Consider the following 24,085-nt stretch of genomic DNA (forward strand, 5'->3'; position numbering starts at 1 on the left):
GCATAACTGAAAAAAATCAAGATACTGAACAGCTGTTTGAAGAAATAATGATGGAAAACTTCCCTAACCTGGTGAAGGAAATGGACATAAAACCCCAGGAAGCTCAGAGAATTCCAAAAATCAGGGATCCAAAAAGGCCCACGCCAAGACACATCATAATTAAAATGTCAAAGGTTAAATACAAAGAAAGAATATTAGACGCAGCAGGAGAAAAACAAATAATTACTTATAAGGGAAAACCCATAAGACTGGCAGCTGATTTCTCAAAAGAAACTATGCAGGACAGAAGGGCTTGGCAAAAAATATTCGACAGGATGAAGACCCAGGATCTACAAACCAAGAATAATTTACCCAGCAAAGCTATCATTTAGAGTTGAAGGACAGATAAAGAGCTTCTTACACAAAAATAAGCTAAAGGAATTTATCACCACCAAGCTAGTACTATAGGAAATGTTGTAGGGACTTCTTTCAGAAGGAAAAACATGTATTCAAAACAGGAATAAAGAATGGCAACAACTACATTCCTATCAATAAGTACCTTAAATGGAAAAGAATTAAGTGCTCCAACCAAGGCTGAAAGGATAAGAAACTAGACTCCTACATAAGATAAGGAAGGGGATGGAAAAAGATATTGCTTTGACGGACCTAGAAGGTATTTAAGTCAAATAGAGAAAAATAAATACTATATTATTTCACTTATATGTGGAATCTAAGGAATGGTGTCGGACAGAGGGGAGGGAGGTTTGGGGAGCTGGGAGAATGGACTGAAGGGCTAAAGAAGTACAAATTAGTAGCTGATAGATGGTCACAGGGATGGGGAGCACAGCATAGGGAATGCATTTAGCATTAATATGTTGGCTAGGTGGAAGGTCAGAGGAGAGAGGATGCAATAGGGGGATCATTTTATGAACGATATAGATGACTAACCAATGTACTGATACTTGAAACTAAATAAAATAATAATAATTAAAAAAAACTGATCATGAGTATTTTACAGTATTCAGGTACCCAGATAACCATAATCATATGAAATGAAGTTAAAATATGCAGCCTCTGCCTTCAAGATTTTTATAAACTAATAGCTATGACACATATGACAAACATATGACACATACGACAAACAAGGCAGGCAATTTTAAAACAAAAAAAATAGCTGAATAGGCTGGTGGGTAAGAAACATGGGTGATGTGAATACCTTACAATAACAAAATAATTCTAATTGCTTCCTCCTGTATTATCTTGCCTTTCATCTCACTTACATGTAAGTATTTATGGTATATGTACACACACACACACACACACACACACACACACATTCGAATACAGTGTTGCTATTATTTTAAACAGCTGTTAGATTATTTAAGAACAAAAAACAAAAGTTTTTATTTTACCTTGACTTATTTCTTTTCTGATGCTCTTCTTTTATGTCGATCTGTTTCTGACCTACCTCATTTTCTTTGTCTCTAAAGAACTTCTTTTAATACTTCTTGCGAGGAAAGTCTACTGACAAAAAAATTCCCTCAATTTTGTTTGATAATCTTTATTCCTCCTCCACTTTTAAAGGATAATTTTGCAGGGTACATTATTTAGGTTGGTGGCATTTTTATCTCAACACCTTAAATATTTCACTCTACTCTGTTCTTACTTGTGTAGTTTCTGAGGAGAAGCCAGATTCAATTTTATCTTTGCTGCTCTATAGTTAAGGTTTTTTTTGTCCCCCTCTGGTTTCTTCAGGACTTTTTCCTTATCTTCAAGGCTGTCTAATTTGAAAATGATAAGCACAGGTGTGAAGTTTTTTGGCATTCATCCTACCTGGGGTTCTCTGAGCTTCCTGGGTCTTTAGTGTGTTCTCTGATATTAATTTAGGGAAGTTCTGTCATTATTGTTTCAAATATTTCTTCTGTTCCTTTCTCTCTTTTTCTGGTATTCCCATTACATGTATGTTATACCTTCTATAGTTGTCCCACAGTCTCTGGACATTCTGCTCTGTTTTTGGTTAGGTTTTTTTTTTTAGTTTTTTTCTCTTTGGTTTTCGGTTTTCAAGGATTCTATTGATATATCCTCTTGCCCAAAGATTCTTTCTTCAGGTGTGTCCAGTCTACTCACAAGCCCATCAAAGGCATTCTTAATTTCTGTAGAAGTGTTTTTTTCCTCTAGCATTTCTTTTTGGTTCTTTCTTAGAATTTCCATCTCTTTGCTTAGATTTCCCATTTGCTCCTGCATGTTGTCTACTTCACCCATTAATGCTCTCTGCATATTGATCATAGCTGTTTTAAATTCCTGATCTGATAATTCCAACATCCCTACCATATCTGATGTTTTCTGCCTCTTAGTATGTCTAATAACTTTTCCTGATAGTCAAGCATGATGCACTGGTTAAAAGAAACTGCTGTAAAAACGCCTTTAGTGATGTGGCAGTAAGGTGTGGGGGGTGGCAGAGCATTTTATAGTCGTTTGATTAGGTCTCAGTCTTTTAGAGAGCTTATGCTTCTGTACTGTGAACTTATACATGCTTCTCAGTCCATCTTCCTCCCTTTAGGTGGGACAGGATGTCAAGAGTGGGCTAAAGTTGTGTATTTCCTTTCTCTCATGTGGAAGGCTTAAGTGGTTGGAGTTGAGTATTACCCTTCTCCCAATCAGTTAGGCTCTGATAAAACTCCAGCAGGCTGAGTTCTGATGAAACAGTTTCTCCTGAGGGCAAGCCTTGTTAAAAAGAACAGAATGCTCTGGCATATTTCAAAATGCTTCTTTTACCCCTTCCTCTGCCAGAAGCACACGGGGATTCTCCTCTTAGAGTCACTGAAAGAACCTGGTAGAGATGCAGGTGTTAAAACAAAAATGTGGAGATCCTCTGAGGACTGGCTCCTCCTGAAGTTTTCAATTCTTAGAGTTGTCCACATTGAGCCTCTACAACTTGTCAATTATGATTCAGGTTTCCCTACACTACCACTGGTTCCCAGAAAGGTCACTGCTCTAGTAAGTTATGAATCTCTGTATTCTCTGTCAATCTCTCCAATTTTAAAGGCAATAATTTGCCTTTTGACCTTTCTTCACTTACAGAGCTAAGAAAAGTTGTTGATTTTTCAGTGTGTCCAGCTTTTTACTTGTTGTGAGGATGAAGTGGCAATTTCCAAGCTTCTTATATGCCATACCAAAACCCAGAAGTCTGCATTTTCTTTTAAGAAATGTTTTCCTATACTATAAGCTTAAAAATTTATGTAGAATAAGAAAACACATATAAACCCATTATCATACACAACTAAATTGTGTTGTGTACTTTGAAAATTATTTATTACTTTTCCCTTTCATATTCATATTTCTGGACACCTAGACAAGATCAGACATTATTCTTAAACGTCTAACCTTTCAGTTTATCAGTAAAAATCAATATAAAATTATAGAGTATAATCCCTGAAATATATTTTCAAACAAGCAATTAAAATGCAGCTTACCATTTTGATGCCTGTGGAAAATGTCACTGGTTTTATAGGTTTGGGTTTCTCAAGTTGCATTTCCAACTGCGTAGATCTATCTTTATGCTGAGCCAAAAGCAGAGCAACAGGGAGATCAGAACTCTCCTGTAAGAAAAGTTAAAGTGTAATATGAAAGTTAAAAAGAAAAAACTAAAGAGCAACAGGTCTTTTATTTTAAATTATGCCTTTCCATAAGCATTTGATGTCAACCTAAATATCCACTTTATGGAGAACACTTCACAAAAAATTTTAACATTCCATAATAAGAAAAGGCTGTTTTAGACTCATAAATCAAAATCTGCAAAAAATTATTTTTATAAAATCCACATTAAAGACAATATAATAGGGTCTTATTTCATCTAGCAATGCCAACCATATTTATTAAAATAAAAAAATTTGAAGCTAATCACAAAAAGAGTAGTACAAAGTACTATAACTTAGATCAGATGTTTATCTAAGACACATTTTTTTTACCAGTGAATTCAGACCAGTTTGAAATTGTTTCCCATTAGCTTTCACCTGAGGCCGTTTGGAAATGATCCTTGTTGTTTTGTACAATGGAACAATTGTTAAGTACAACCAAAAGTATATTTATTTTCTCTTTTACTGACTTACTTTCAGATATGAAGTCTAATTTTTTTAATTAACAAAATAATAGTAAATGTTTATAATATCTATATTGATACTAAATCAGGGCCACTATTTACATAAATCTGTATACACATATATTAATAACACAAGCAAATTAATTACTAACTAATTCTTATATATAGGCTGTTATTTATCCTGTTTAACATGAAGTCCTCTTACACATTTCAAGTGCTGTAGAGCTGAATGAAATGATGTCAAGACTTTTTCCTTTCTGAGTTGTCAGTTAAATAAGAACACAAAAACATATGCAAAGCGAGATAAGGAGAGAAGGAGATCATATACAACACATACACACACACAGAGTACTTTTTATATCTGTAAACAAAAATAAAGGTACAAATGCATTTTTATCTCCTATGCCAAGATTACCTACAAAAATGAACATATTCTTAAAATGACCTACAGATTTTTAAAATAGTAACTATTCAGAATTTAATTCTGAAAAAAACTATATTGTTAACATTTCATAGTATAAAAAGTAAACATATAGTAGAATGTAAATTTCTTTCCAAATCCAACAATTTAATAATATTTTAGGCACAAATATGGCTAATTAACATAGTTAAAGGAATTTTTTTAAGGTTCTAGTATAGAAGTAATTCAAATAAGCAATTTATTACAACAGAATTATCCTAAAATAAATTTGTACCTCAAGACTTTGTAATAGAAGTGCTCTGCGATAGCAATATTGCAAAGATTAAAATTTTTAAAAGAACCTTATTAAAGAGTAAACTCCTTACAACATGGCTTTAGCAATAATGGAGAATACCCTATGAGAATACACTTGAATACCTTTCATATCTTACAACGAAGCATTAGTAATGTACTAGTGACAGTGTTGCTGTGAATTCCCGCAGGTATTCTAGAGTTCCATTAAGAATTTTATAATAAATGTAAAATTAAAGGACATTTTAAATAGGCTGTGGCCCAAAATATCTTTTAAAAGCAATTACTATCTTTTCATATGTGAAAACAGAAGAGAAATTAATTTCTTTGGCTAAAAAGTTAAAACACTGCTTCCAATTTATACTCTAAGCGAATTCAAATGCTCTTCCATACCGTTGTATTTACTTTTAAAAAGTATAAGTTCTTACGTAAAAGCAAGACAATGTGTTCACTTCAAAAAAGCTACTAATCAATACTTTGGCCTTGTTTCAATTTCACATAAAAGATCTAACTATTAAAATGTTTTGGTAAAACAGATGATAAACAAAAATAAAATTCTAGGAATATAAAACTAAGTTTGATACCAAGGAGTACAATTTACCTCAAATTTGCTTTATTTTACTTTAGCACTCAAAACTTTAAGGGCTGAAAATCTTCATGAATGTTAAACTAGAATTAAGCAGGAGCTCTAACAACAAAAAAAATCTATAGAGTAAAATAAGCTATAGGAAATGCATATCCTCTCAGGAATATATAAAATGCAGATTCAGCCTTTCAAATTATTTCATTCTTCTTAGCTTTCCATTTTACCTTGAAAGGTTCCCTAACCTACATTAATTGCCTGAAGGTACCTTGTTTAATACTTAAAGAAATTTTAATAAGACTGCCTGTAATACTCATTAAAAGCTTTATAACGACCATTTTTAAAAGATTATTTTAACTGACTTTAAGCAAGCCATCTGGCAAATAATATTTCTAATAAAAATTGGCTACTGCATTTGACAGTAATATTAGCTCATACAAAATTTCAGACATAAATTGAAGAGAATTTTCAAACAAGAACATAAAGAGATTTACTAAGTCAAAACTGGTTTTTCAATCTTTTTCCAAAGTATTAAAAAAATTGAATTTACACGTAGGATTAAATAAATGTACTTTTTAGACAACATTATGGTAAGTAAATACTAAGCCACAAACATAAAGACCATAATATTAAAATCCTGTCATGTATAGTATAATGTAATACCAATGCTTTATAAAAGGTGAAAAAGTGACTTTTAGCACAAGGACAAAACCTAGCAAAAGTAGAAAAAAAATTATAATAAATAGTACTTGTTGCCTAAATTAGATCCAGAGAATAATTCTAAGATTTAAGCTTTTAGATATATTTATGAATGCCAATGCTATGTTTTTAAATAAAATCTAACACATTAAACATACACAGAAAAAGAAATGCAATGTATTCTTTTACTTAATAAGGATTTAGGAGGATAAAAAGAAATTTAATAAATTCTTTCAATTAGTCAATAAAGACTAAACATATGTTAACATTTTAACAAAAGAATTAATAAATATTCAAAAATTAAAGTAACAAAGAATTTTTTTAAATAAATTTTAAAATGGAAACCAGAAATTCAAACTTCATTGGTATTCTGAACCAATCTGCTATAATTAGTTGTTCTAATGAATACAGTAAATTGCTAAGGATTATTTAAACCACCATGTTACATGATCTAAACAGTGAAGAAAGTATGTGCAGTAATGACTTGCAGGTGAAGAAAACAGGAAGTGGGGGGTGGGGTCCTCACAAAAACCAATATTAACTCCAGATTATACACAATCTACAACACTGGCAGTTTCACATCTTGCTTCATGGCCCACTGAATTAAAAGGGAGCTTCATGCCAACAGCAGCTCAATGAGGCAGCAAAAACCTTTGTACTTTGAAGTCTAAAGGAATATGCAAGAATAATTACTATGCAAAGTTAATAAAATGCAAAATAAAATCTAAAAATTCTTTATATTAGATGAAACATTTTTCAAATGTTAAAGTGTATTTTCATTTTATGTCTAAGTTCTATACTTGTAATTAATTCAATTGATTTTATAGAGGAGAAGCATTACCAAAGACAAGTGTGTTCTTCTTTGTATAAAATGATGAGGAAAAGAACCTTCGATAAAATAATTACAACATCAATATTTACTAACTGATTTATTAAAGTTTTTAATTTCTTACAAAATACACGTTTACAAAAAATGTAAAACAACATGTCATTTCACAAGTTAAAGCCATATCTGCTACTTAATAATTTCAAGAAAAATTAATAGAAGTGCTAAGGAAAAAACTAAATGCTATTTGATTTGCCACTGGCCTTACTTTTAGAACCAAATTTACCTTACACTCAGACAAAGTTGATAGGGTTTATGATAAACATTTTCTGTCTAAGCCTCATTAAGGCCCTTACCCTTACTTTTCCTTTAATTTCTCATCTACTTCAAATTTAAGTAATCTTGCTTTCTCTTTTTATTCCTGGTTAGCTGGTTTACATGTTTTTGGGGCAAAAACGCGGTAGGAAAATATATACATACACATTTACCAGATCAAAGAATAACAAACAGTAGATCAATTAGACTGAGGAGTTAAGTGTGTTAACATCTCATGGAAATTATGTGGACAGAAAAGGATAGGGAAGAAAGCAAAAGGACTTTCCTAGAGAGGATGATTTTCCAGTTTTAAATTCATCAATATCACATAGGGTTATAAGCATCAAATAACATATGAAATCTACAAAACACTTCATAAATCCTAGTTATTATTGCTGTTATCTAACAATTTCAACTACTTGGGGAGCTAATTGCTGGAAGACACCAATAATTTGCAGAACTTCACCATTTTTTCCAAATATATTCTTTTTCATGCAAAAATATGAAATATACTTGTCACAGAGTAACCAGAGTCACTACAAACTTCAGCATGAAGCTGAAACACTTAAAAATGAGCCAGTTACTAGAAAACCAGTAGTAATCATGAGAAAAATGCTCTGAAAGCAATGTGCTTTAGTCAGTAAGCTTAGAAACGTATAAAAAAAAACTATTAATACTGCGCTGGATTATGTCAGTTAAACATTACTCTCTCATCTGAAATAAAATGGATGTTGACAAGTTTTTTTAAAAAAAATAAAGAAATAGAATCTGAATGTACCAGCACAAACTGCAGAAATGCCACTTAAAGCCATTATCCAGCAAAATAGGAAAGATAAACCCTGAAAACTAATGATTTTTTCACCACAGTTAGCATTAATACATACCAGTTCATCTAAAAGAGCCTGCTTATTCTTCCTTTTTAGAATCTGCTGCTGCTGTTCTTCTTTTTGTATCAATAGTCTTCTTTGTTCATTTTCCTGCCGTTCTACCTCTAAAGCTTCTTCCAATTCCTCCTGTTCTCGGGTCTAAAACAGAAGCATTTATATATGGCATGGAATAAGTTTAGTAACTAACAACAATCCTATACCATATTCTGATTCTATCTTTTTTGGAAGCATAAAACACACTCGTCACTTTTTGTTTAATAGTACAGCAATTTCACTTTAAAGGAACTAGAAATCCTTTTATTTCATGTAGACGCATTACTATTAAAAAGAATAACATCTACCACTGAAACAAACACCTTAACAAAGTACACTGAGTCTAGTTGCAGTAGGATAGGAACTGTGCTTAAGAATGGGTTTGTTTATAATTGTTATAAAGAGTTAAGTTGTTCATTTTAAGGAATTAAATGAGAAAAAAAAAAAAAGGAAACAAAAATAACAACAATCTCCACACAGAACTAATGATTGAAATACTCCACTTAAAAGGCTGGCTTATTTAATAGCAACAATTTCTAGAACATATAAGATAATGAAAAGTTACCACAATACTTAAGTTTCCTTTTCCCAAAGCTGAAATAAATCTTTATGTTACTAGAGTTCCAAATAGCATTCATTAAGATAAGTTTAAAAAACTGAGGTTATTTTCTAACACAAGCATATAAATTTCAAGAGTCCTCTTTGTGGACTAAAAAACTCAAAACTCAAAGCTAACATGCACACAGAATTAACTACAGGTCTACTTATTTCCCTTTTATGAAGTTCCTCAGAAATATTAAATACTTCCAGGCTCTAAAATTTATTCTGACTCTAACTCATACTTGAAAGCTGTATATAATACCTAGTCTATGCTCTTTAAATCTTATGAATAAAAAATACAGTAAAATCTGAATGGCTTTATTTTAAAACCTTGACTCTTGCTCTTGAAAATATTGTAGTACTTTTTTAATTCAACAGAACATTGAGCATTTATGGTACCTTAAGTCAAATGTAGAATGGGGGGAGCTAACATAATAAGTTTGGGGATCACTAACATATGAATTAACAGAGATCTCAGAAAAAAAGTATATTAAAATAATATTTAAAACACACTATTGGATTTTTTTCATTTCACACATTAGATAAACTTCCCCCAAAAAACAAAAGTTCTTGTGCAAAAAGATGTTTCACTTATAATTTAAACTCAGTATAACCAAAATTAAGTTTAGCAACTAGTCTCTCAAAGCTGATCTTCCTCTCATATTTCTTATTTCTGCTAAATGCACACCTATATCTCAGTCAACTCAAAGTCATCTTTATTTATACCATCTTCCCACCCTGCCATTCCCTTTAAATTAAATCTGTCACTAAGTTCTATTGGCATCTCTCCCCATAATTTTACAAATTTTTCCTCTTGTAGTACTGAGGCTGCTACTCTAACTCAGGCCCCCAGTGGAGAAGAGAATTCAAATTTCATCTAGAAGGATTAATAGGAATAAACATAAAAAATCAGGGGCTAAGATATGAGGGCTAGAAAAGTGAACTACTTGATTGGAGGCCCAAGAGCAGAAAGGGATGAGCCTCACAATGAAGCAGTAACATTATAAACAATTAAGTATGACAAGTGTTAGAGACATACACATAGGGTACAGTGAGAATAGAATTGAGAGTAGTAAATTCTTCTTGTGATGACAGAGGACAAGTAGAGTCAGAAAAGATTTCATACAGAGTGTTGTGGGTCGAATGTGTCTTCCCAAAATATATGTTGAAGTCTTAAGCCCTGGTACCTGCAAATGTAATCTTTTTAGGAAAATGTCTTTGCAGATGTAAACAGGTTAAGATCATACTGGAAATTTGGACACACACACAAAAAGAAGGCGATGTGAAGACAGAGACAGAGGACAGAGTGGTGCCAAAGGCTGCTGGCAACCACCAGAAGCTAAAAGAGGCAAGGAAGGATTCTTCCCTAGAGCTTTCACAGCAAACATGACCCTGATGACACCTTGATTCCAGACTTCTAGCCTCCTCTAGACTATGAGAGAATAGATTCCTGTTGCTATAAGCCACACAGTTTGTGGTAATTTGTTATAGCAGCCCTAGGAAATTAATACATGGAGGTTGAGCTAAGACTTCAAACAGCAGATATTTAGCCCCACTGGAGAGTAGAATGGCCATATAGGCAGAAAAAAACGAAGATGTAAAGACATGAATCAGGCTGGAATGCTTGCTATGGCCAAGTCATGAAGTACGGGGGTAGGGGAAAGCTCTAGATAAAGCTGGACAGGCAAGTAGCAGGCAGATTGTGAAAGGTCTTTCCTACCATACTAAGGGAATTTGTAACATATAAGGCAACTGGGAAGAAATAAGGAAATCTGAGGGATGGGTTTAGAAAGATGACTATAAGCAGTGAAGTATACAGATCAATGGAGTTCAAGACTGAAGACAGGAAGACTTGTTAGAAAAATATTTCAATAACCCAGATAAGAAATGATGAGGGCTCTAAACAAGGCAATAATAATAGAATCAGAGGAGGAACCAGGTTTAAAAAATGATTAAGAGAGACTATCAACAGAACCAGAAGACTAAGCAGCTATGGCATGAACAACTGGATAAAGAACATAATAAGAGAAAAAGGTGTAACCGTGAAGATCAAAATGTTCATTTCTGGAATACTGAATTACAAGTACCTATAATACATCCAGGAAGAAATGTCTATTAACCATTTACAGATATATGGACATATTACATAATATAATTCTAGGAGCTCAGGAGAAAAATAATGGGCTGCAGAAACATTTAAGAGTAATCAGCATAAAGGAGTAACTCATAAAGAGAAGCACTGAGAGGAACCTCAAGAAGGAAAGAAGCCTATTAAAAGGACGAAAGAAGAAAGTGAGAAAAGCAGGATGAGGAGAGTGGAGTGGACCTACCAAAGTTAAAGAAGAGTTTCAACATCAAGGGAGAAGCCTACAGCAAACACTGCCTACAAGCCAGTAAGACTTGGACCAATAAACAGTCTATTGGGTTTGGTAATGAGGAACTGGTAGCCTCCATTTTCTCACTGAAATAGAGTATATGGGTATTTTGTACATAGTAGACCTCAATAAATACTAGTTGGATAGTTAGCTGATTGAATAACTGGAAAAATAACCATCATTAAAAATCAAACACTGGGTGGGGCAGGCAGTGAAGAAGGTATTGGACTAAAAGAAAGGAAGCAGGATGAAAGACTAAAAGTCTCTGTGTTCCTCCTAATAGTGCCATCTTACCCAATCAACTTCCTTTGCGGTCACCTCCCATTTCATATCCATCCGTAATACTTGCAATTTAAAACTCAAAATATTTCTCTAACATTTGCACACCAATGTTCTTAGCAGCATTATTCACAGTGGCCAAGACATGGAAGCAACCGAAGTGTCCTACAATAGATAATTGGCTAAAGAAGCTGTGGTACATATATACAATGGAATATTACTCAGCTATAAGAAGAAATGAAATACTGCCATTTGCGACAACATGGATAGACCTCGAGATAATCATGCTAAGTAAAATAAACCAGACAGAAAAAGTTGAAAATCACATGATTTCACTTATATGTGGGATATAAACCTAAAAGCAACAAATGAACAGAACAAACAAATAGAGACTCATGGACATGGACTATAGACTAGTGGTTACCAGAGTGTAGCGGGTGGGGGAAGTGGGGAGGTAGGCGGGTAAAGGACATCAAATATTGTGGTGACAGAAAGAAATCTAACTATGGGAGGTGAATACACAGTATAAATATATATATGCCCTATTGTTAAAGTAGACACCTGAAACTTATTGGATTGCATTAACAAATGTCACTATTAAACAAATATATATAATTTCTCTAATTCATCCCTACCTCTCCATTCCTGTTTAGGTCACCTCTGAACTCACCTACATGACTGCAATAACCTCCCATTGGGCTCCTGAACACACCTGATCCTCTCAAAATTCAACCTCCACAAAACCACTAAATCTATTCTAATAATCTGGAAACTCTTCAATGACAATCATCAACAGCCAGATTCTTATAACATTACTCTAAGGAATCCTGGGAATTCCCTAATAAAATGCCTTGAGGTACACTACAGTAACGATTGAGCAGATGAGAATCTAGCCTCTCTCTCCTCCCATTATCACTTTAACCAAAGTATTATAAGCAAGCTTTCATTTGAAAAAAAGGTTCACTTGCTAAAATATAAAAACAACTGATCTATATAAGCTCAAATTAATTTTCACAATACATAAGTCTTAGGTGGCCTAGGCCTTTTCTATTTCTCCAACTCTCTCTATTGAACTTTGGCAATACGGAACTATTTACAACTGTCAGAACTCTCTAAGATTATCCATATTTTCTTGCCTTTGCTCATGATTTCTTTCTGCCTGGAATGTCCTTGTGGCAGCTTTCCTACCCTTAACTCATCTCACCTTTTTAATCTTAGTAACTTCTACTTGTCTTCCAAGGCTCCATTCAGGCATAACCTTGCCTGGAATGACTGTCCCAATTTTCCCAGAATGCACTCCCATAATAATAAGCACAGAGCACTTTCTATGTGCTTATGACATTATATTATCTTGTCCCTAGAGAACCAGGGTTTTTATTCATCATTGTATACTATATCCTCAGCAGATGTTCAACAAATGTTTACTGAACTGAATTTTTTTGTGTGCTAAATTGATAAGACATTCTAATGTAGCAATCTCTCCTGCTCATGGGAATCCAGAAAACTGAAAATAAAAATTAAGCTAAACTTCACTAAGATTATTTCAAAATTAGATCACTTTTATTCAGTTTCTGCATGCTTACACTGATCAATGTTAGGTGCCAGCTCCATGAAACAAATAAGATCTCCTTGCAGATAACTCAGTGTCTACATCAGAAATGGGTCATTCTATGTGCCTAATCATCCAAGAGATTGCTTTTTTCTTTCCTTCTTTGATATAACTCATGTTTCTGAAACAGTGAGACTTCAACATTCACCAAAACATTAAAGGCAAGTTGCTGCCTCAGACTAGTAAAAAGACATCATCCATGTAAGTTAGTTCATGCTCTATGGACCACTTGAGGGCTCCACCCATTGATATCATAATTATTTATATAGCTATGTTAACTATCAAAATCTTTAAAAATATGATTCTATGTATGTTTATTCCAATATCAAATACCCTGATAAGTATCACAATGATCAATATATTATAATGAATTACTGACAAAAAACTTAGTTATAACATACCCAGGTGCTAAAAATTAATAAGAATAGAAGCAGTCCAACTAACCTCATCGTAACATAAATGAAATAAAGTACTTGTTTTATTCAATAATCAATCATTAAAAAGTTTTCATATAATTAGAAATTTCTACTCTAAAATAATATAACCAGTCTAAAATTATTCTTTCATTGCAACTCTCAGTATTATTTCCTAGCTTAAAACTATGAATGAAAAAAGCACTCACTTGAAAGGAACAACCTTCCACTATTGAGTTAAATAAGACTAATACAACAAGTTACCTAGGCATACCTACTTTGCATGTATTTTCTGATGTACCCAGCAAAGTCTACTGAGCAGACAGTAATTTTAGGACACACTGATACTCTCAGAAATAAGACACTTTTTAAAGAAGCCAAGCTGGGTTTGAATGGAATGAGACTATAGTGTGAATTCTTTGAGAGCTATATGAAAGAAAAGAAGTGCCTAAATGAAACACTCTCAGACTATAAGGAGGAAAGTCTTATAAACACAAGATGAAAATACAAGCTATGTGATCCAAATATACTTGTATCATTTTTATCAGTGATTACAAACTCCTGATAAAGTACCTCAAAAATAATTAATTCTGTTTTTCCCTAAAACTAGAAAGCCAAATTATACTAAAGAAATAATAGCCAAATTGTATAAATTAGACAATTAAATCTCTGCATGCATACAATTACTTCTCCTTTACAGAATATATTTTAATAATGCCACCAACATTGTTTTTGCTACAGTAATATGTGCTTCCTACCTATATGCTTACATACATATATTAGTACTTTTGGCCTAAACTACAGCTAGATTCTTCATAAATATAACTACTTTTAGAGAATAGTTTTTTAAAATATCATGCAGCCGCATTCATTTCTAATACAAAAGAAGAAGAAAATACTTAGCAACCAACCAGCTTTAATTTATTTTTCTGAATAACATCTTTGTTTTCCTTTTGGTATATCTCCATTTTCTTTTTGGTGTTGTCCAAATCCACATTGTTGGTCAAGTTGAAAACTGCATCAAAAAGGAAACAATGACATGAAATATAGTTTTAATATAAATCTTGAGTAGATAATAAAAACCAACTATTCATCACAATGACTTCTTAACTCATTAGGCTGTCATTTCTTACAGCTCAATTTGTGCCCTTTTACCTACTATCTATTTTAGAAACTAGCTCTAGTTCAACAACTATGTTTTCTGAGCCAAATATATGGAAATAACTGTCAGACTATCACAAAATATGTGCTTGCCATAATCACATTAAATTTGATTTTTATAGTCCCCACTTTAACTTTAAAAGCATATAAAAGAATGCTTTAAAATTTTTTAATAAAAAGAGTAGGTATGGAAGCTACAATACTGGTCAGAATCAATACTCAAAAGATTCTGTGCTCCCAGCATAGGGAAGGCAGTTAGCATGAATATATTGGCGAGGTGGAAAACCAGAGGAGAGAAGGAGCAATTGGGGGGATCATTTTATAAACTATATAAAATGTCTAACCAATGTACTGCATATTTGAAACTAATAAAAAATATAAAAATAATAATAGTGGGGTAAAAAAGATTCTGTGCTCCAAAAACAGAAAAAACTATCCAAAAGAATAAAAAAAAATCATATACTTATATAATTTATATTTTTAAAAAAACAGGTTTATTTACATTCTAATGGTCTCCAACATGACTAGTCATAGCTTGAATTATTTCTCATACAGGCTAGAGCTGGAAAAGTATGAAACAGATAAAAGCTGAAACTTAACAGGGAAGGTAAAGGATAAACTGGCACTGAAACTTAAAACTGAAATAATTTCATAGAAGGTGCTGAGACATGTTAAAATATATGCTAAGTTCTTAATGAGATAGACTTGTCTTTTTACAATTCCAACTGAAAATAATTTGAATTACAAATGCTTCACTCCCTTCTAAGTTTACATATATAAATCAAAAGGTTGCTATAATATTCTGAACCAAAAAAAAAAAAAAAAACCCACCTCTTTTGGTATATACAAAATTCATATTATACTGTATAGCCCTACTCACCCATCCCTTACAGTGTTTGCATCAGCCTATCTAAAGAAGGATCTGTATCATTAAGACTCTCCTGTTACATAATTCAATTCAGACCTTCCTTGGCTTCCTCTGTAATCTTCTCTATCCGTTATTAGCCCTTCTACCCCTGCTCCAATTACTTACCACTGCTTCCTACTGCTTGTCCTATAAACAAGTTTGATTTACCCTAAACAACTCCTCTATTCTGTGTTTCTAAAATTCCTTCTCCATCTCACTCTATCTAAACAATTATCTAAAATAATTCCCAGAGTTTTGGATTTTAGAGTCCTATAAGATTTGAAAAGTAATATTGGAGGCTCAACATGGGGCTACCTGTTTTGTTGAATAAGGCCATCAAACACATTCGAAAGACCAATCTAATCCATAAATCCATTTTTTCTCTCTTCAAAAGGCCAACTTATTTCAAAATATCAATTTATCATAATCACTGATGAAAATCCAGGCTCATTTAGATATGTAGGAAAATAAAAGCAACCCTCAATTCTATTATACGCAGTTTTAAAACTCTGGGAGAAATTAGAGAAAATGAGCGATAATAGACTTCTAGATACTTTTCCAGCTTTTTTTACCACAAAGTAGAAAAGAAAGTAGTAATGGCAGTAAACCAGGAAATCTAGCTAGGATGCAATGCAGGGCATTCTCCGTAAATGACATTCTGGCCCCAACACAAAACAGGGAAGAAAACTAACTCCCAACGCAATGGCCCTCAGCAAGGCAACTGTGATCCTTTAGTTAATATTGTCGGAGTCCACTATTTTTGCCAACCACTCACAATTTACTCTTTATACTTAACAGGTCATCCAAATTCAATAATCCTTCACAACCTTCACTATCCTCAATATCTGTGTGCACTTAACAATGCTGATTACTTTTTTCCCTTGACCAATCTGTTAATATTCTCCTGATCTACCTTCCTCCTACTACTCCAAATACTCATCTTATTTCCATCTGGCACTTCTTGGTCTCTAAGTAATCTCTATCACTGGCTTTTGCCCTCTTTCCTCCATGTTCCTTGGGCAATCTCATCACTTCCAAGTTTCAATCAAATAAATGCCAGGAAAAGCTGAGAGTATCTCAGAGTGCATTTTAGAAAACCAAACACATAACCATCTCCAAATTTGCTCCTCCTTGAAAATTCTTTATCTGTTAATGATAGGATTATCATGCTAAAACACCAATATTTAACACTCATTCATCTGACCTACTCTCCTTTGCATTCCACAAGCACAAGTTGACAAATCCCACAGAACTCTACCACCAATATTTCTTTAAAACTGACCTTAATCTCAAGGTACCCTGCCAATACACCAAGTCAGGATCTTATTTTTCCCTGAATAATTTATTATAATCTCTTTATTTAACTTCCTACCTCCAGAGTCTTTGCATCTTACCCTATATCTTAACCCCATCGATAATATACAATGCTGCCAGATTAATACTTCTGAAGCGTACTTCATATTATCTTCCACCTCTACCATCCTTCCATCTCTCTTCCCCTCTACCTTCTTTCTTTTTGCTAGGAAAAAAAAAAAAAATCAAAGACTTTCAGAATCCAGAACCCTTCTGGCTATTAACTACTGGCTATAAACTAACAATCTGGCTATAACTACTTTCATCTCCCCTTAATAAAGAGCTCTCTTGAAACTAGACAGCTCTGCATTTCCCAAATGTCCCCCACACTTCCTGCTCCAATTCCTTTGATCACACCATTGTACCTAAAATGCCTGATCCCCCTTTCTTACTACTGAAAATATACCCATCTTAATGTGTCTACCCAAATACTTTTCCATGAAGTGCTCCCTGATTTCCCAACAAGAAATAACTTCTTTCTTTTATAAATGTTGAAAACATTACTTACAGCTCGTAAAAATCTGTGTTTTACATGATTTGTACACACATACATAGCATTCTTTACTTTGCACTTTATCTTGTACTCGAAGATTATATTTTATACAATTTTTATATCATCCAGAAATAAAGGAAAGATAGGAAATGAGAAAAGAATTTAACGATTATATATTAGGTTCCCAATACTGTGGTGTTGTGAGCATACAAAAGGACTTCCCGTTTCCAAAGACTAACACTCTTATTAGGGAGATCACCCCTACATACATAAAATTAAAGTAATAATACAACACACTATACGATCAAGTGATAATAGGGGAAAACTAAAAGTATCCTTGCTTCATCCATTAAGAAATATTTAGCACTGTGCTAGTTGGTGGATAAATGTTTATTAAAGGAATAAATTGTCCTTCCTTTTAATGGAATCGGCTACCAAATAACCCTTCTAAAACAAAGTTCAGATTATGTTATTCAGTCATGAGTCACTAAGTTCACTCATTGCTTCTACATCCATAAGGCCCTAAAAAAAATCCAATCTTATCTCTCACACCACTTTTCTCTCTCTGCTTTATGAGTTCTGCAGATTCCCCAGAGCCTCTTCAAGAAGCAAGGGTGAGAGAGACCAAGCAATTCCAATCAGAGTGGCTTTCCCTCATCTATTTACTTGAAGCGATCTTCAAATTTTGCTTGAGTTATATACTCTATAAGCTGTGTGTGTATCAAACATCTATAAAATACATATGACAGAGTTATGTCCAGCATTTGACCAAATTACATTGCTTAATCCTAACAACCTTATAAGTATTACACTTCACAGATAAGGTTTAAAAATATTAAATAACTACATCCAAGGTATACAGCTAGTAAATATGGAACCAAGATTTTAACCTAGGCTGATTCCAAAGCCTGAACTTTTTTCTACAATACTAGTTGTATTGCTTCTCTCAATTCCTAAAAAACCACTTCTGGTCCAGTTCAGCTATTCTTCTGCATCTATACAGGCCTCACACTTCCCTACCTCCATACCTATAATCAAACTGCTCCCAGAAGGCCTATCTTAGTACCAACCACAATCCAGAACAACTGTGGATATCCACATCTGGCCCACCCTTCTATATCCAATTTAATCCCCAAATCTTCCTTATAAATCACTTTGCAGGTACAATCTTTCCATCCCCAAAAGCCCATAATATGTTACCTAATATCATTCTGGTAGTGCATATCCACTTTCTACCCTGTATAATTATTTTCGATGTACATATCTATTTGACCCACTAGAGTGTCCCTTGAAGGCAGATTCTGGGTAAAATTAACTGTTTACATATAATTTCTTTCTTTTATGCTTATTAGAAACTTTGATGAATTCCAATGAAACTAAAATAACCAATTTAATTCATTTTTTTATTTAGAAGGCAAAGGTAATAGCAATATAACAGATGTGAATCATAATCATAAATAATACAAATCTCTTCTTTTAAAAAGAAGAAAAAAAACACAAAAGTGGATTACTATTTTAAAGACTTTTCACATAAAGCAAGTCTCATTCACTCCCACAATGAATCAGGTTGGTATAATAGCCTTGAAGAAAAAGGAATAGGAGATAATTTTCTATAGAATCACTTGGCCCTTTCTCTGGTTACTGGTCTAGCTCAGATGTTGACCTGCCTTTAGTCAAGTATTAAAAGCCAACAAAAAACCTATTGTATTTTCTGAAAGATTTAATGTTACTTAAGTACAATTTTGAAGTCTTTTTGACATCTAGAATTCATAATTAAAGCCCTTAGGACTTTCTCACCCTTTTAAAATAAGCATACTCTGAACCAAAAGAATAATCTGTTTATTATGGAACTAAGAACAAACCTTTGAGATAATCCCTGGGGCCAAAAGAACAAGAATTTTTATGTTTAGATTGTCATAACCACAGAAAAGAGCCTATTGTTAACGCTATAAGAAAGTTCATCTTCATGTGTGCCGCTTATATTGTAATTTTATGCCATTATTCAAAATTGTAGTATTTCTAAATTTGTATATTTGTGATGTTCAAAGGATTCATAACAAAATTTATATAACCAAATCACACTAATCTCCAATTTATAAGTTCTCAGACACTGATTCCTTAGCCACCCTAACAACTTCATCCTTCTCATTCTAGGCCTAAACATCTTCAAGAGCACCCTTCTATACCTGTAAGATTTGAGTTCTAACTTCTTTAAGATCCTTCAAAATATACCCAAAACCGACCTTTCCCCCGCCTCATCTCCCACTATTCTATCAATCAGCACCCCATGTTCCAGATTCAGACTACTAACTACTCTTGGACACTGTCAAGCACTTTCATGGGCTCTGGGAGTCAGAAAAACCTATGTTCACAATTTGGCACCATTATTTACTAGCGATGTGTTCTTGGGCACAGTACTTAATCTCTCTCTGCTTCTTCTCCATATGCAAAATAGGGATAAAAATGCCTTTCTCTAATCTTAGAGTTGTAAAAATTATATGAGATAATACGAGTACAGCTCAGTCTAGCACTTAGCAGATGCCTATGAAATTAACATTTTATACTTTTGATTAACACAGTTGGCTAATACAGATATAACAAACATCTAACTAACCATCTTTAAAAGCATATATAAAACACAAAGTAAATAGCTATTGAAACAAGATTTTAAAAGGAAGTTTTATTTATACCACAACAATCAAAACAATGACACAACTAAGTGGTGGAACCACACCCTAACATAAATTAAAAGGGCTAAAAACTAGTTTTTCCCTCATTTCTACACTTTCCATTCAACAAAACAAAACAATAAAAAATACTGCCTATTCTCCAGCTTTTATTTTCCTGATAAATACCATACAACTGCTCAAGGTCAGCTTATTTTAATTCATCCTTGCCTGCTCTTTCCTATATCAAATTAGTCATTTGAAAATTATATCTCTAGAGCATCCTCTTTATCTATGACCCCTGCTACCTAATCCAAGCTCTCATTATTTCTCATCTAAATTGCTGTAATGGCCCCTTAAAAATGGTTTCCGAGCCTTGAGTATCTCCTGTCAATATTCCACATCACTACCACACCATTCCACTGGCTCACTATTGTTCAGAGAATAAATTCTTACCCTGACAGCCTAGCTTACAAAGCCCTCATTAACCAATCAAGATCCAGTCTGTTTTTTGAGCCTCATTTCTAGTCATTACTCAGTTTTATCTACTTATAACAGATTATGTGCTAATTCTCCAACATGCTCAATACCTGTATCTCTGTGACTGTCTTTTGCTACGAATGGTTCTTCCATCCTTTTTCTACCAGGTAAACTCATATTCATCTTTTAAGATCAAACTCAAATGTGACCTCTTCTCTGAACATCAACAAACTACACCTCTATTTCTTAATGCTAAATTATTTTGTTATCTGTATTCCTATAACACTTTATAAATAAATGCCTATACGCATTCACATTATAGTTATCAGTTTACATAATTCTCTCTCCCTTTAAGGTTTGAATTATTAAAGGCAAAGATCATATATCCTCAGCAAGTAAAGCAGTTCACATAAAACAATTAATATTTGCTAAACTGAGCTGAAGTTCAGAAAATAAACTATAAGTCCATGAGACTAGGTCCCAAACCTCATTAATATCTTCAAATACAAGAGAACTGCTTTTTACCCAACATAATCAAGATTAGTAATTATTTAGAAAAATCTGTTAAACGAGGGAAACACATACTCTTTCAACCCTTTAACTTAAAACATATTCAGTAAGTGTATAGTCATTTTCTAACTTAATTACATATAGCCAAGGTCTAGTCTTTAACTGGAGTATCTTGTATAAACCATAACTGTCATCTATATTGTTCAGTTTCTGGTTTTTTTAAAGTAAATCAAAAACTTGAGAAGCAGAATTCTTCTGAGGTTTTGCAATTTTCCCCAACCTTAATTTTAAATTACATAATTACGATAACAAGTACCACTGGCAAAAGACAGTTTGGTTACCAATGCAACCAACTTATGGTATATAACTGAACTAGTAAGAGGAGTAGAGAGGTGTACTTGAGGACCTCTTCTAATGGACAGGATTCATGATATAGTCATCACACTTCGGGCATCAGTAAGTACATTTTACAGAAAACCTGAGAAACGTCAGTCACTCTAATGAGTCAATTAAGTGGAGGTTGATTAAGAGAGTTTGAACATATTGCAACTGAAGACAGCCCTTCATAAATATGCATAATAGTAGAATCACTTTCAAATTAAGTGCTCTGAACCACCGTTTCCTTATCTGGTAAAGAAAGGATTACATATTGTATAGCTCTAACATCTAAATGTGCTCTTAACTGTCAATCCTAGCTCCAACTTCTGGACATAGGCCCCAGGTTGTTCATATCTTCAAACTAATTCATCTCATAGTAAATAAATAAATAAATAAGTGTGTGTGTGTGTGTGTGTGTGTGTGTGTGTGTGTGTGTGTGTGTATTTTTTTTTTTTTCCTTTAAATAGTGGTTCAATGAGAACCTTGTTCCAGAATCAAGACCCCTTCTTCCCCACCTTCATTATCCATCAGTTTCTTTTAGTTATCCTGCCTGACTGCTTGGACTTGTGACCATGTATTGAACATGCTCTGTGATATCTATTATCTCTTTTCTCTTTATTACCTGGCCAGACTATTTATTCTATACTTAACGTCTATGTATACCCATACTTCTACATATCTGCATACTTGCCCAGTTCTTACAATTTCTTTTTTGTTTATCTTCTCAGTCCTAACTTTTCTATCTTGCCTTGGCACTCCCAATTCCATCATCTTTTCAGTTAAAATCCATAGCCATTATTGGTTGCTAAGATTATATACAAAGTGTGAGGAACAATTAGAATGAAAAAACAATGGCTCCAAAGCACTACAAGACCCCAGAAAAAGCCTAAATTATGTTCTGTAAATGCTATTTGCTATGACATAACAAATGAACTTAGATATTTTAGAAAAGTTTCAGCAATAGTTGAAATATAAAGATTTTCTGGGTTTTTCTCAGTTAATAAAGAAATAAAAGGAATTAGCATAATTCATTCCTTAGGAATTTAAGTTTTCTAAAAATTTATCATATATAAGCCTTCTCAAAAATTATCAATTTAATTATAATCATTTAATTTAAATAAGTAATAATATTAGTATGGCTTGACTATCAAGTTTGAGAAGAAAAAAAGATGACTGTTTAATTCTCTTAGTCTCATTCAAATTTTCACAGTTTATGATTTTTTTGGTATCATTTCAAAACATGTATTGAGTAAAAATAATTATGGCAACTTTAAAAAAACACCACTAATTTTTTTAATTGCTATATAACAACTTCCAGACTTCTTAACATCTCTGAAATATTATTTAAGAAAACAGAAACAATACTTTCTTTTGATGAAAGCATCCTTCTAACTAATCACAACAGAAAGAAAAGGCACTTAGATTATTACTCTAACCTCTGATTCTAGAATAACACTGAGTAATAGAATGCCACTTCAACAGTGAACTGTTTCAAAGTATTTTGAAACTACTGTATACACAGAAGCATAAATGATGATAAACAATATATGCCTTTAGTCACCATGAATATAGTTAATGGAAACCCTATGTTTTAAAAATCTGAATATTCTTTCCTTTTGTTTACTCTAAAACATCAGCAGCATACCAATACAGCCTTCCTTCCCAGCTATAAAGTGGTAGTACCTTCATTCATCATATTTTTCCTAAGACAAAATGTTTATTACCTAAAAATATGTCCTTTACTTAAGTATACCTCCAACTTAACAAACATGATTTAAGTGCAAAAGTAATTAGGTAAACATCAGCTGTCACAACAAAACTTGTTAGAGAGTTGTGAAATGTTCTCCTAGGCATCTAAAGGATAGAAGCACATAGGCTAGCACACCAAAAGTTCAAGCATTAAAAACATACCAATTTCTTCCACTTCTTCTAGGAAATCATTATATTCTCTTAGACTAGGAAAGTCTTCTTCTCTTTTATTATATCTTTAAGAGAAAAAAAAATCAACATGTCACTTATCACTTGCTTTCAGTATTATCTAACTAGTTTGTTTCTTCTTACTTAATTCACACATGATACATAGAAAAGGATTGCTTACTATGTAAAATACTGTTTTCTCGACACCAGATTTGCAACCAGACCAAGAATGTTGTTCTTAAATTCATATAGTCACTACAGAGAAGGAGTAGAATCAGGAGAAAATGGTACAATATGCAAAATCCTTTTAAGACTTAAGGGAAAGAAAAAGAAAGAAAAAGAAAATAGGACCCTGAAGGAATGGAAAATGAACTTAAACCAGGTCTATCACTGGAAATTATGATAATGTTTCCTTCTTACAGATTAATTAATTTCCAGAAAGCTAAAAATTAATTCAAAAAAAGAACTTTCTGTTTTTCATGACAGTTATAGTCTAAGGAATGCTAGATCAGGAAAACCTGTAAATATTGAATATGCCCATGAATAATTAGAAAACCACAGGTGTTAATGAAAAAAATGATAAGAATCCGAGAGAAACTACCTCCGAGAAGTAATCCAAATAACAAAAGAACAGCTTGGAACATTGATATAGTAACACTGGTTAAGTACCTAGAAAGATGTTGATAAAACAATGGTGGCCAAGGTTGAAATCACCCAACCACTAAAAATAAATAAATAAATAAATGAATAAGTGAATAAATAAATAAATAAAACAATAATAAATTGAATATATGTATTCTTTAAACTTCAA

At 33.0% G+C, this 24,085-nt stretch overlaps 1 protein-coding gene across 1 annotated transcript in view; it reads right to left on the minus strand.

Moving 5' to 3' along the window:
* MNAT1 (MNAT1, CDK activating kinase assembly factor) overlaps positions 1-24,085 on the minus strand; it is a 162,970-nt gene that overhangs the window by 86,636 nt on the left and 52,249 nt on the right. The window contains exons 3-6 of the mRNA XM_011384730.2: positions 23,269-23,342; positions 14,321-14,424; positions 8,098-8,238; positions 3,453-3,578 (exon numbers count right to left, since the gene is read on the minus strand). Of these exons, the coding sequence (XP_011383032.1) occupies positions 3,453-3,578; positions 8,098-8,238; positions 14,321-14,424; positions 23,269-23,342 (445 nt within the window). The remainder of the gene's footprint in view (positions 1-3,452; positions 3,579-8,097; positions 8,239-14,320; positions 14,425-23,268; positions 23,343-24,085) is intronic.

Source organism: Pteropus vampyrus, unplaced genomic scaffold (assembly GCF_000151845.1).
Source record: "Pteropus vampyrus isolate Shadow unplaced genomic scaffold, Pvam_2.0 Scaffold15, whole genome shotgun sequence".
Lineage (NCBI taxonomy): Eukaryota > Metazoa > Chordata > Mammalia > Chiroptera > Pteropodidae > Pteropus > Pteropus vampyrus.